Source organism: Staurois parvus, unplaced genomic scaffold (genome assembly GCF_062004578.1).
Source record: "Staurois parvus isolate SC_StPar_1 unplaced genomic scaffold, SC_StPar_1.0 ptg000684l, whole genome shotgun sequence".
Lineage (NCBI taxonomy): Eukaryota > Metazoa > Chordata > Amphibia > Anura > Ranidae > Staurois > Staurois parvus.
In genome coordinates, this window is record NW_028318480.1 from 897,846 (window position 1) to 913,539 (window position 15,694).

The 15,694-nt window shown below is 39.1% G+C and overlaps 1 protein-coding gene across 1 annotated transcript in view; it reads right to left on the reverse strand.

The window, feature by feature from the left end:
- Positions 1-1,634: 1,634 nt before the first annotated feature.
- Positions 1,635-15,694, reverse strand: part of AMOT (angiomotin) — a 113,099-nt gene continuing 99,039 nt past the window's right edge. The window contains exon 13 of the mRNA XM_089652495.1: positions 1,635-15,073. Coding sequence (XP_089508621.1) covers positions 14,976-15,073 — 98 coding nt within the window. The 3' untranslated portion in view covers positions 1,635-14,975. The remainder of the gene's footprint in view (positions 15,074-15,694) is intronic.

Genomic DNA, 15,694 nt, shown 5'->3' on the forward strand with positions numbered 1-15,694 from the left:
TGGGTATACTACTTGGCTCCTCAATTGCAGCATTTGTGGGAGAGCATGATGACAGGAGAACTAGTTGCTGAATCTCAGGATTCTTTTGATCATGCTTTATCATACTAACTTCTCCTCGCTCCCAGAGGGTTTGGAAGTTCACCTTTTTGCTAAACCTAACCATTTATTTCCCATGTACAGGCTAATGTAAATTATATGGGGTAAAGTCAAGCAGCTACAGGTGGTGATGGGCTTCCAAAATGTTGTCCTATCTTGAATAACTTCTTGTTTCCGGAACTTGCAAAACTGACCGCTGGCTTTAAATTGCGGGCATATTGCGTCACATATATGGAACACATATTTAGAGATGGAAAATTGTTACTATTTTCTTTGTTGCAGTCTATATACCCTTTACCACAATCCATATATTTTTACTTTTTGCAGTTGTCCTATGCGACACAGGAGCAGGGGTTGCCCCCTGACTTCTCCCTTTCCTCTACTTCCAAATTTGACCTACAACACAGTGAAAAAAGGCCTTTTTTCTAGATGGAATCATCTCTGTTGAACCTATACTTGGAGGCGTATCCTTGTAGAGCTGCAGACCTATGGGCAAACTATGTGGGGATTTGCCCGGAGAACAGTGGGAAAATGCATTGGAGGCGGTTTACACCAGTTCCATTAGCGCCTTCCAGCACCTTTCGCAATTGTATCTTTTATTGCGTGTGCATTACACCCTGGTAAAATTGTTCAAAATGGGTCTCCTGCTGGACCCGATCTGCCCTAAATGCAATAGGGACCACGGGCATCTAATGCGCATGCTGTGGAGATGTCCCAAAATGCAGATACTGGATGTCTGTTCTTGCCACGGTTAACAAGGTATTTCAGACAGATATCCCCTCTGACCCCAGGTGTCCTAGATGATATCATATTGCTGGCTTTTGTCAAAAAAGCCATTTCCAGAGCATTGCTTCAAGCATGCAAAACTTTCTCACTGGAAAAGTGTTTCTTCTCCATCACTTAAGGAATGGATTGTCCATAGAGGTACTACCCTTGGATATGAAAAGTTAATCTACCAGCAACGTGGCTGTTCCTCCAAATTTGAAAGAGTGTGGGAAAGCAGGCTGGATGTACCAGGCTTAGCCCCAGTAGATTTGGTCATTGATAAGATTCTCAGTTAGGCTCTGGGTGCGGATGGGGGCCTGCTAGAGGCTGGTTGTCCCTTCAGTATCTGATTTCACTATGTGCCTTACAAACACGCCCCTGCTATTACTGTTGCTTTTGACTGTTGGGCAGAGATGTATGATTTCTATAAATGACAATTCATGTCTAGTTGTGGCCTTGATGAGAGCCGTTTTCAATACCTTACTAAATGTGCAGTGTACGTTGACACTGTATTGGGGGCGCTTCTGGAACCTGTATCCTTGAACAAGTTCTAATAAAACTTTTTTCTGACAAAAAAAAAAAAAGTGTCATGGAAGTACCATGCAATAAATAAATATTTCAAAATCCACATTTTGTACAAACAAAACAAAGAAGCAAAATGAAAATTAGATACATCAGTTCAGAACATATTTAACTATAACAGAAAGAAATATAACTGACCAAAAACACAAACTTTTGTTTTAGGAGGACATAAAAAAAACCCCACACAAACCTTAATGGATCAAATGGCTTTCTTTTATTTTCCAGTTTAATAGCATAGCAACATAAACATAATAGTGCAAAAATACTCATTTTGTTACAAAACATTTTAAGAACATTCTATACAAAATAAAAGTTTAAAAAAAACACAAAAAACTTTTGCCCAGCAAATGCATCGATCATCATTTAAAAATGAACAGGTAAATTCTATTGATCATCCACTGTTTTTGCACTAACCTTAATTTTAATTACAGAAAATGAACATATATTACATTCCTTGCAGAAAGGCAAAGTGGTAGTGAACCGGTAATTCCATGAAATGGACATTTTATGTTAACACAAAATCACAGGCCGATTAAAATTTAACTAGAGTAAAAAAAAATTGAACTGGTATAGTATAATGTATGCACTGGAACAGACGCTCTGCCTTTAAAAGCAAGCCGTTTTTTTTTTATACTTCCAAAACTGCAGGCAGCCATGCTGAGTAGACACCCAGATATCTTTGCATGCATGGTCACATACCCTCCCAGAACCCTAAAGCTCAGGGAGCTCCAATAATCAAGTAGCTAGCTACTCTAGCTCTTAAAGCTGCATTTGGCCCAACACTGTCAATTCTCCTGCTATTGATCAGTTAGGCTGTTTATCACAAGCATGGCACAGAAGAGGACTAAGCATGCACGCACACATGAATTGTAGTTGCTATTTGCATATTATTGTTCCTAGGTTCCATGATTATCAGGAAATTCTCTAACTCTGTATCGGACTGTGTGCTCAGACATCCTAAAGCCAGCCATACATGGATCAAAATTTAGCCGGTTATGTGGGGACTGGCCAAATTTCGATTCATGTAGGGCCATCCTGGTGGTACAGAAGTTGATCTATCACCCAACATGGTGATTGTACAGAACGTTGAGTGCCACTGGCTATAGCTGTCAACACTTATTTTGTTCACGGCTGGGGAAGGCTTCCCCCTCTAAGAACACAATAGCACAGCAGGAGTGATTCCCCCATCCCCCTTGAATGTGTGGTGGATGTGGGAATCTGCAATTTTTTTTTTTTGCATTCAACCCGCTGGTTGAATGAAAAAGAAAAAAAAAAAAAAAAGTGTATTGTATGGCCTGCCTAAGGTGTGCTGTACATGGCTCTGTAACTTTAGGGAGTTAACGTGAACACAGAAGAACTTAAGGCAGCACATAGAACCACAAGTTAAGTACAGTATCTTAAGACAACCAATCAGATTTCACTTTACAGGGGTCATTTCAGTGAAGACAAATTTTGCTTGGTTACAGCTTTGCCTTTTTCCTAAAAAGGTTGTTGGTATGTGAAGATATTTAACCTGGTGGGGGAGGGGGAATATAAAAAGGTAAGGAATGTGCTGGGAGTGGATTAAAGAATGGCAAGCCTAATTCAACCATTTGTTTTTGTTACTACAGAGGAATGCTTAACATTTATATATGTAATATATAATACAGTATATATGTAAAGGATTGGGGATCACAGTCTGAGACATTTTGTTGTGTGCTTTTTATATGCAGGGCTTCATTTCTGTCCAGAAAACTTTTAAGATGCATCACCAATCATAACTTTTTATTGAATAGTGTAAGGAATGAATAGATCCTTGGTTAGGTTTTTTTGCCGTCTGTTGCCCTGTTAGTGAGATCTCCCCTCACTTCCTATCCCAGTGCAAATATTGTCACAGACAGGAAGATAGGCAAATTCTCCATTGGGCAGGTAGAAATAAAAAGCTGATTGAGTTTTTAGTTCTCCCCTACTATACTAAAAGAGAAAAAAAAAAATACATGTGGCAAGTGGCAGCTACATTGTAACAAGTGGTACTGTGCTTTCAGTGCTCTGGAGGAAAGGTAAAATTGGGTAGTTGTTGGGTTCATGATCGTTACTGTCGCAATCAAAGAAAAGCATACGTGTTAAATACTTGAATAGCTGACCACCCTCTATGTTTGACATGTGTAAGTGAAGAACAATTTTAGGCAGGAAAAGCATACTTTTTGTTAGTTTTCACAGGATGAAGAAGGGTTGGTGCATCTGTCATGTTTTCGATGATTGCTGTTTGCCTGTTTAGCATTTAGACTTTCTCCATCATGACCATCTTTATTAACCATATTTAATAAGCCCAAATGTGATATCTGAACTCCTAAAGTAAGTTTTTGTTTAAACCAGAATCTAAATACTTTTTCTTGGTAACCTGTTACCCAAAGGTCTGTTCCATCACACTGTGTTCTCTTTCCGTACTGGTTCAAAAGATAGCATTTACACTGATAGGTTGTGTTATAAATCCATCAATTTGGTAAAGATGTGTAATGTAAAATATGTAATTTGGAAAGTGCTGTTTCTAGAATGCTTTTAGCAGGCCTTACTCCATCCCTAGTGCTTTCTGATATGCTTTTTTTTTTTTAAAGTTACGATAGTAATTAGGAATCAAGATTTGTTCCATCTCTGGAACAAAGCATTATTTTCAAATTTGTTTTGCATTACCAAAAATAAATTCTAACATACTGAAAATCTTCTCTCTCCACAGACACATTTAGGCAAAATAACACTAATACCAGATAGGAAGAACATAGTAAGATAAGAGACTTGTCCCGCCAGCTAACTGCTCTAATCCATGCCGTCAGTCTATGTTCACATTGATTTGGTGCAGTTTTACTATAAGTTACTACAGAATGGTTTTAGACATGCTTTGAATGCATTTTACATGTGTTATGGAGGGTACCACTACTACTGTAAGCATATTGATATTCAGTTCCTTGGATACTTTTGCACCTAAATTTCTGTGGAGAAAACTACACCATCACATCACGTTGTGACAGCAATAAACTAAATATAAGTAAATTTTCCTCCCCAACATACATTTGGCACAGAGGTTTATAACAAATTATGTTTAAATATGGCAATAAATCATACCAAGAAAATAAAAATTTACCCTAATCCTACTCCTCAACTTCTATTGCAATCCTCATTTCTTTGATGCCAAATCTAACCATATTCATTGTTTTGTCTCCCTAACCATCAACCTAAACGCATTAAAGTGATTATAAAAAGGTTGTAATAACAAAAAAAACCCAACAAACCAAAGAAAAAAAACCACTTTATAATTAACTGGTCCATGTAATGCAATGGATGCTGTTTATTTTCTCTCTCACACACACACGGACACAGTGGCTCGGCCCTGCCCCCCACTCTCTCCTCATTGGCTCCTGCTGCTGTGTGAGCCAATGAGGAAAGAGACCCAGGAGAGCTGTGGCCCTCATTCACATTGTTGGAGCGAGATGGTGCTCAGGTAAGTATAAGGGGAGGCTGAGGGAGGAGCTACACCCAGGTTTTTTACCTTAATGCATAGAATGGCTCCTGCTGCTGTGAGAGCCAATGAGGAAAGAGACCCAGGAGAGCCGTGGCCCTCATGCACATTGTTGGAGAGAGATGGTGCTCAGGTAAGTATAAGGGAGGGGGGCTGAGGGAGGAGCTAAACCAAGAAGGTTTTTTTACCTTAATGCATAGAACGCGTTAAAGTAAAAAAAAATCCTTCTGTCTTTAGAACCACTTTAACTTCCAACTCTAATTCCAACTCTAATTCTCATGGTCTTATTTAAAAAAATGGTTTGACTCTGTGACCATTACAATAGACTACCAGCCCCACAATAGAAATGGCGCTAAATGTACCTTTATGGGGTTTTGAACGCCAGCAAGTGACTGCTCTCTAGCCACGGCGGACATTCTACACTTCCAGAGGTGTGAACCACCAGACAGAGCAGTTTATCATGCCAGCTTTTACGTTACTACAGGACGCATGAGATAGGAGGAAAAACTGGTTGAATGTGGATCATACAATCACATTAAGATTCATAAAGTACAATCCATAATATTAGGTGTGATCTTAGTGCTCTTTATTAAACAGGATCAAATAGCCCTAAACTACAACCTTACAATGGCCACAACCTAACGGTGACTTTTTGTGCTGAAACATGCCTAGGCTGGTCAGCCAAAATATCTGCATGGAAATAAGCCTGTTCCAATTCACTTCAATTAAACATGTTTATGCTATCGCTACAAGTTTAAAACAACAGATTTTGCTAAGTATGTGCATTTTATTAGGACTGCTGAATGCAACATGTGTACCCAACATATTCCTAATGTAACCAAGCCCTAAGGAGACTCCAGATCTCCTATTAAGTAGGAAAGCCCAATACATTCTGGAAATGTGATGCCCAGAGCTGATAGATTCTGGAAATAAACCAACCTCTTCTAAAATGGTGGAAGGTAGTAATGGAGGTGTTATTTACACCTTTTTCCACTGACTTGATATAACTGTAATTCTTCACTGCATAGTAAATCTTCATTTAAACAAGAAAAAAAAAGAAATCACTTACTTTTGGAACCAAGCACAAAAATAATCTATTGCTTTTTGAATCACCTGATTCTAGTGAAACGAATGAATGACCAAGTCTTAACTATGGCAGAGTAAACACTATGCCCTTTGTTTGAAACTTAGCAGTGAATAGGTTGTTTATAGGCCTATTGGAGGTAGGCTTTCACTCCTTAAAATGGGTTACCAGTTCTATAGGTATTTATTCTCTAGTTAACAAAATGAGGGAAATTGTGTTTTACATAACAAATAACCAAAATCGTGATCGATTGCAACAGCTGCCTGACAGAATGTAATCAGAACTATTGCAGTGAGTATCCGGGAAGCAAATGTTTCCTGCTTTCATTCAAACCTCTTGTCGTTCTCATCTTAACGCAAGGTACTGGCAACATAGACGGATCAGAGGCCAGCAGCCAAACACCACAGTAAAAAAAAAAAAAACATTGGCACTACAACAGCATTTTCCTGCTTAAGCAAGTTTTGGCAGAAAAACAACACTATACTTCTCATTTTCTAATGAGTCAGCTCCACAAAAACAACGGAAGACACACACACAATGTGATGGAGAAAAGGCAGGAAAGATGCTTGGATCTTTGTAAAAAAAAAAAAAAGTGAGACTTAAACTGAAAAGTGAAATATGCCAATGAAAAGTGCCAAAGGCATCCATTACATGTAACCAAGAGAGATATCTTACTGGCAGAAACTACAGGCTTCTCTCAAAAGGAATTCTGTAATACATGGCTAGAAAAAGGCACATTTAATAACAAACATTTATACGCATTATGTACTGCACAAGGAATTTAGAACTGAAAACTTATAAAAAAGGTATATACTCTAAAATCGTATTACCAAGTTCTACTTGGTAAACAGGAATAAAACAAATGCACTTTAAAAAACTATACAAACATTTAAATTAATGGGTTTGTCTGTCACAATGCTCCACAGTATATTGCTCTGCAATATATTGTAGATGCCTTTGACTGTTGTAGAAAGAAAATATAAAACCGATTTTACTGGATGATACAAATAAAATAAATGGAGAGTAAACAGTAAAAGGACTATGAGGCTAATACAGTATTTGGCAGTGCAAAGTCATCAACTTGAAATAACACTTTCTTAAGGGGGAAACTGTCATTTCTAAGCTTAGAACCCAGCAAAATATTAAAGTTGTTAAATTACAGTTTGGGTATAATTGCAAGGTACTGTATATACATGGTTTCCTATTGCTCTTTCAATTGGTATTTCTTTTGAATAAAAAACTACTAAGTTATGTCCTTCTGATTCTACCAGTTCTAGACAACCATCACACGCTGCTCTTCTAAAAAGAAACCTCGTGGGGGCAATGTATAGAATGCAGAGAATAGTATCTCTTGCCCAAAGCAACTGGACTCAAGCTATCTTTGGCTGGCATGCAGACGACCCCACCCCTTTCTTTCCCAACACACAAAAGAAATTAATGGGTGGAGAGATACCTTCCTGTTTTCCCTCCTATTGCTGAACCACCAGAATGCACCACAATATTCTCCCTAATCAGCCAACATGAGGATGTGGTAAATACACAGCTAAAAGGGTCATAGTGCAAAACTGGCTTTTGAGTGTTGGAAGCAGTTTTTGCATTTTTGTTATTGTCAAAATACTTTTTCACTGGGACATGTATGGCACGGTCTACCAGTTTGGATTAGAAAATTCTAGTAAGACTGTTACCATGGGCAACACAGAATTTTTTTTTTATTTATTTTTTTAAGAAACTTTATAAAAATGTCCGTCAAATGCTCTTTACCGACATATTGATAATGCTGACAGACTCACTAGAACACAGAACACACAAGCTTCTATTACTCACAGGCTTCAAAAATCTCAAGTTTTCCTTTCTTCATTCACATACTGTGAAAGAACTAAAGCCCAAGTAAAAAAATGTGTACAAAATTTTCCCATTGGTCCACCAAATGTTCTACGACCTGCAAAAAAACCTGCAGGAAATTAGATTGTGTATGAATTGGTGAAGTGTGTATTTCAACAGCATGACCGCTGCAGAGTGCGACAGAGAAAAATGTGTTATGTTTTTTCTTATTGCTTGTACTGTACAAAATGATTATGACACAGCTGTTTGTACCGACTCAGCAACATATTATGAGGCTAACTCATGACTCCCTGTTGCACTGTATTATCCAAAACTACATTATTGAGGTTCTTAGCAGGCTCAAAATGTGTAAGATAAATTGATGCCACAGAGATTTAAGGATATGTAAACCCAACATGGCATTTCCTGATATGTGGCTGCTGTACCATGTACTTGTATGAAAAAACTATTTTCCTTTATGTGAAATCCCTAGTGTTGCTTCCTTTATGTGAAATCCCTAGTGTTCCTGCCATGCCCTCTGCTTTCTTATTGAAAACTGACTATGCTAGGCATGAAAGCACAGCATGGTCAGTTCTTTAGCTGTGCTGGGAACCCTGTCTGCTCTCCTCCAAATGATCAGACCTCTGCTCACACCATACAGCCATTCACTGGTAAGATAAGTGTGCTGCTGTTTCTCCTCCCCCATCTCTATGTTCTCAGCTACATAAAGATCTTCGAGGGTATGCAACCACATTATAAATACCTTTTTCCCTCCTCTTTTATATCAATACTCAAATGTTTTGCCTTTTAGTTCTTTTTTTAAACTGCATGGGTTGTTTTACAACGTGAGGGTTAACATACATTATATAGCCAAAAGTATTGGGGTGCCTACCTTTACAATGCATATGAACTTTAATGGCATCCCAGTCTTAGTCCGTAGGGTTCAATATTGAGTTGGCCCACCCTCTGCAGCTATAACAGCTTCAACTCTTCTAGGAAGGCTGTCCACAAGGTTTAGGAGTGCATCTATGGGAATGTTTGACCATTCCACCAGAAACGCATTTGTGAGGTCAGGCGCTGATGTCGGACGAGATGGCCTAGCTCGCAGTCTCCGCTCTAATTCATCAGGTTGAGGTCAGGACTCTGTGCAGGCCAGTCAAATTCCTCCACCCCAAACTCTCTCATCCATGTCTTTATGAACATCGTTTTGTGCACTGGTGCGCGGTCATGTTGGAACAGGAAGGGGCCATCCCCAATCTGTTCTCACAAAGTTGGCAGCATAAAAGTGTCCAAAATGTCTTGGTATGCTGACGCCTTAATAGTTCCCTTCACTGGAACTAAGGGGCCAAGCCCAACCCCTGAAAAACAACCCCACACCATACTTTACACTTGGCACAATGCAGTCAGGCAAGTACCATTCTCCTGGCATTGGCCAAACCCAGACACATCTACTGGATTGCCAGACAGAGAAGCACGATTCATCACTCCAGAGAACACAACACCACTGCTCTAGAGTCCAATGGTTGCGTGCTTTATACCACTGCATCCGACGCTTTGCATTGCACTTGGTGATGTAAGGTTTGGATGCAGCTGCTCAGCCATTGAAACCCATTCCATGAAGCTCTCTATGCATGGTTGTGCTAATCTGAAGGCCACATTAAGTTTGGAGGTCTTAAGCTATTGACTCTGCAGACAGTTGGCGACTTCTGCGCACTTCAGCATGCTCTGACTCCACTCTGTCATTTTACGTGGCCTACCACTTCATGGCTGAGTTGCTGTTGTTCCCAGTTGCTTCCACTTTGTTATATTACCACTAACAGTTGACAGTAGAATATTTAGTAGCAAGGAAATTTTATGGATGGACATATTGCACAGGTGGCAACCTATCATAGTACCACGCTTGAATTCACTGAGCTCCTGAGAGCTACCCATTATTTCACAAATGTTTGTAGAAGCAGTCTGCATGCCTAGGTGCTTGATATTTTACACCTGTGGCCATGGAGATGATTGGAACACTTGAATATAATGATTTGGAGGGGTGTCCCAATACTTTTGGCAGTGTCGTGTATACTATAACGTGTAACAACATCTCCACTCACATCAAATGAAACAACTCTAATAGAGGTCATTTTGTTCTTGGGAATATATTTTTATATAAAAATGCACATTGGTAGCAGCTGAAGTTAGTCAAAATTGTGTTTGATTATGGCTGGTCTTAAAGAAGGGGGGGACCAAATCATCAAATCATTGTAGCATTCAAAAGACAGTCTGTCCAATCCAGCTGCCCCATTTAAGATCCTGGAATCATTGTCCCCCCATTGTCAACCACAGGACAGGTAGAAAAAAGAAAAAACTAGGCTCCAGCTGTAATTTGTTTGGGCTCTTGATTATCTAGCTCCGGTGATTTGTCTAGACCTTTCATAAAGCCACTGCGCCTAGCTCTGTTCACGGACAGGGATAAAAAGTGGAAAAATTAGTAGATGCGCTCAGCAAATTTTCAACACCAGACATAGGAATGTCATGACCTCTGCTAGTGAGTCTGTAAGCATCGTCAAATTAGGAAAGGTTGGAAGGAACACAAAGTGAAGATTTAAACGCATACCAAATCCTATTACAATTACACATGCAGCACAGTAGCTCTATACACCTATTATACAGTTGTGTTAAAAATAATAGCAGTGTGTTTAAAAAAGTGAGTAAAGCTCAAAATCCTTATAATAGCTTTTATTTCTATACATGCAAATAGATTGGGAACACTGCACAGTCTATACCAAATCAAAACATGAAAAATGTTTCAGATTTGTTACTACTTTACAGAAAAGTGAAGAAAAAGTAATATTAGCCTGTTCAAAAAGAGCAGTGCCTGCATTTTTCTTTAAAAACATATTTACTGTATAAACTGAAAAATTCTTGAAGATTCAGCTTTCCTGTGAAATCGCTAAATATTTAGTTGTATAACCACTGTTTCTGAAAACTACTTCATATCTATGCTGCATGGAGTCGACCAACTTCTGGCACCTGTGAACAGGTATTCCAGCCCAGGACGATTGCACTACATCCCACAAAACCTCTGCATTTTTTTTGTTTTACCTCAGAAACAGCATTTTTGATGTCACCCCACAAGTTTTCTATTGGATTAAGGTTCGGGGATTGAGGTGGCCACTCCATAACATTAATCTTGTTGGTCTGGAACCAAGATGCTGCTCGCTTACTGGTGTGTTTGGGGTCGTTGTCTTGTTAAAACACCCATTTCAAGGGCATTTCCTCTTCGGCATAAGGCAACATGACCTCCAAGTATTCTGATGTATTCAAACTGATCCATGATCCCTGGTATGCAATAAATAGTCCCAACACCCTAGTATGAGGAATATCCCCATATCATGATGCTTGCGCCACCATACTTCACTGTCTTTAAAGTGTAACGTGGCTTGAAATCAGTGTTGGATGGTCATCTGACAAATTGTTTGCGCTCCCCTAGACCCAAAAAGAAAAAAATCTTGCTTTCATCAGTCCACAAAGTGTTGTGCCTTTTCTTTTTAGGCCAATCATAATCGTTGTTTATTTCAACAATGGGACTTAGCAAAGGCTTCTTGCTGATAGCTTGGCTTCACCCAGATGTCTTCTAATTGTAACAGTACTCACAGGTAACTTGAGACCTTCTTTGATAACCCTGGAGCTGGCCATTGGCTGAGTCTTTGCCATTTTGGCTATGCTTTGATCCATTTAAATGGTAGTTTTCCATTTTCTGCCATGTCTTTCTGGTTTTGGTTGCCATTATAAAGCATCTGAGATCATTTTAGCTGAGCAGCCCATCAGCACTTCTTTAGGTTTTCCCCCCTCCAATCAACTTTTTAATCAAAGTACGCTGTTCTGAACAATGTCTGGAACAACCTATTTTACTCAGATTTTCAGGGAGAAAAACACTAATATCCAGCATGTACAACATTTGCTGCCTTCGTCCTTAAATAAGGGCCACCTGTTTTTTCACAGACTGAATGACCTCACTAATTGAACTTCACATTGCTATTATTTTGAACACACCCCTTTCAATTAATGATTCAATTGCACAGAATCAGCAGCATGCATGTCATAACTGTTGGATCTGTTGGTTTTCTATTACTCTACTATACCTACTAGTAAATTATTTACCATGTAGAAATATAATTTATACCAAAAATAGTGATTGATCTGGTTAGTGATGTTGGACTGCTATTATTTTGAGCACAACTGTATCTGTAAACAGATGAAAAAAAGAACAAGCTTTGACAGCAATCTCTTTGAACCAGTTTTTGTATAGCCAGACTTCATTTACAGGGCTTGAAGCCCAAAACAGATTTGTCAAGCTGCTACTTTTGGAACTGCAAGTTTCAGTTATTCTTTCTGCCAGATTCTGACCATACAAACTTGTAGAGCCTTCTTTACAAAGTCCTTGAGCATGTCAGTAGATGGTCATAAGGTAGTCACAAGGTACACCTCAACTCCAACAGTTTACTCTCTGATGACACAAATGCAGCTGACAACACAAAAAGGCATTTGATAACCAAATAACCAGCATTGATTGCATTCTATGCTCCTTCTCTTCAGTTAACAGACAAGATTCACACCAATTACTTTGGAGCCTGATGATATACGCTACACATAAAGGATGTAATAACTATTTGTTTCTTGTAGTTTAGGTTGTATTGATTTCTCCCAGTTTATGAAGGCTACTAAAGCAGACAAATTGCAGCATAACAAAGCATATCCATGCAAATTACATTAAGCCGTATCACATGCTGCATCAGGCTGTGACTGGCTGACATTTCAACACTGGACATTTGCATGAGGAAATTTTGTGAGACTTAAATGAGTACACTTTGTACCACATCATTTCTTACAACCCGTTTATTGCATCTGGCTATAAACTCTTGCAGTCAGGTCTTCCTAATGGGGTTCCCAGCAAAGCTCTCTGCCCAAAGCAGATAATACCAGTGCATTTGGTCTAGAGGATAAATGCAGTTTAAAAGAAAACACAGTGTGGAAAAGCGTGTGAGGACACCCCTCCAAAGGAGTTCAGGTGTTTCCAGTGAAGCATGTGGTTAAGGATACATTATACAGTGTACAGACAGAATGCTGTAAATGCTTCAGAATAGGAAAGCATCAACTGTCTGCTTCCAACCTCATGAAAACCATTTGGAGAAGGCCCTTCCCTGTTCAAGCATGATTGTGCACAAAGCCAGGCCCATGGTTGACATAGTTGGAGGAGTTTTAGTGTGGAGAAACATAAAGTGTATTTCCACTTTTGCAGTCAAATTTGGCAACCCCCCTCTGCAAATTTGGTATGTGTTCACTTTCACACAGCATACCTAAGTTAAAAAAAACATTTTTTACCTTTTTGATGTTCAGTGTGAGAAGGTGTCATGGCTAACTGCAAGCATATCTCAGCGTTAGCCAATCCCCAGGCCAACTACTGGGAAAGAGGAGTCCAGTTCTCATTAGCATACAATAGAGAAATCTAGCTCCTAAACCTTTAACCCTTTGTAAAGACATATTTTAATCTTTTACAACTAATGAATAAGAGGATATCTGCCTCCACAGTGCAGACAAGGTTAATTATGGCAAACACGGCTTCCCATTTCCCTCAAAGAAAAGTGCAAGTAGAATTTTTCCTTGCTGGCAGTTCCAGGAAAAAGTGTCTAAAAAAAGGTAAACTACAATGTTTAAACATTTATTGTAAACAGTGACAAATTTAAAGTAGGTATAATCCTAATTTTACTGCAAAAGTGGAATTACCCTTCAGTAGCCTGCGCAAAGCCCTGAACTCAACTCCACTGGACACCTTTGGGGTGAATCAGAATGTGGACTGTGACCCAGGTCCTCTAACATCAGTATCTAGCTTCACAATTGCTCTTTTGGCTTAATGGGCACAAATTCCCACAGGCACACCACAAAGTTTTGTGGAAAGTCTTCCCAGAGAACTACAGGTTGTTAGAGGTGTGAAGGTGAGGGCAACTCCATATTAAATTGCCATTGTTGTAAAATAGGATGTCCAACAAGCTCATGCAAGTGTGATAGTCAGGTGTCCACAAACTTTTGCTTATTGTTCATTAAGCCCCCATCCTATGAATCAGAAAAGTACATTAAACATTTTCTCCATTTATTGTAACTGGTCCAACTTGTCAGCCAGCCTGCCCCAAGGTGGAGACGTAGTCACCATTTCTGACTTTCCTCCCACTCGTAAAAATCCAGTACATGCTAACCAAAAACAACAACCAGGCCAAAGAGTACGTAGTCTGGAGCCCTCACCACCATTTTTATATGACAGAGGTGCAGTACTGTGTTTTGTACTTATCCTCAAGTCCAACCAATAATACAGGTTTTGCTCCTAAACTTGCAAATCCTCAAATTCTGGGCTTCTGAACATGGCTTCTAGCCTTTATATTGCCATCCAACCAGAACTTCTCCCAACTACTTTGGATAGAATCCACCCTGCCAAAAAACATACACCTGTGATTCTTTTTTTTTTTTTTAAGTCTGCTGTAGTTATGTAGAACAAATTACATGTTTAATCTTCCTCCAACAGCCATTCTACCTACCAAAACAGACTGTTACTGCGAGAAAAATGTATTCTATTTTCCAACTAATCCTACTTGGTCACCATGCAAAGGTAGGCAGTGTCATCTTTCGACATTAATGCTGCTCTGACACCATGCAGAACACTGGTTTCAGAAGCCTGTCTACTAATTCAAAAGCAGAGTAATTTTGACTATTTAGCCGATGTAACTGCCCCAGAATTAGTATGCGGCCTGTGAGTTAGAGCCTGTGGGTCCTTCCTGGACAGGTGTTTAGCTCTGTGACAGTTTCCTAAATCTATACTTTATACATTGCTATACTTAATATAGTAAGGGATGTCTCTTTGAGGCTTTTTTTTTTACCATAAGTTACAAAAACACCCTGAAAGAACAAGGCCCTTTTATTACTGTACAAATGGAATACACTGCATTTACAAATAGAAAATTAACAGTTTTATTTTCTCTGCTTAATATCCTAATTCGTATAAATAGGTTTGGGGCAGAACTTCCTAAAAATACCAGAAATGTTAAAAAAAAAAAAAAAAATAATAATAAAATAAAAAAGAAAATATATAGGTCTTTCTTATATGAGATATTCCACCATCTCCCCATCTGTTAAATCTTGGCTCATCGGTGGAATAGGATTTTTTCGATCCAGTGTGCTGGACTGAAAAACTGCATCTGCAGAGAAAAGAAACACAGACATTTAAGTGAAAAATTCTCTATAACAAAGAGGACATTTTGTTATTTTACTCAATGTACTAAAGCAGAAATAAGAGTCGTAAGTCCTTTAAGGTACACAGAAATTCAGAAATAGTCAGGATATAGCGTCACCTACAAGAAGTTGGGACACTGGGGAAACAAAATGTAAGTAAGCCCCTGTATAAACCCTCTACACAGAATGCCTCCACTATGTTTTTTTTCTGGCACTTTGCACTGCTTTCTCTCAAAACAAAAACAAAAACAAATGGACAGTCAATGGACTACAAGAAAAATTTTATGGCAGGTACAAAAACCTTTTTCTTATCCACTGAGGGATACAAGAATTCAGAAATATCCAAAAGCAGTCTAAGGCTAGGCTCACAGGATTGTGGGTGTGGGAAGGCATGTAATCACACATGTTCCGGCACCTACAGGCGGCTGCACAAAAAATGCCCTGCTTTTAAGTAGACGGGGGGAGTGGGGGGGGGGTGCCATTAACCCTTAATGGCACCCCTACACACACTGAAAACTACAGTGTGTGACATCATGCGATTTTCCTGCAGCTGCATTTTTGAAAAGGTGAAGGGACTTTTTCGCTGC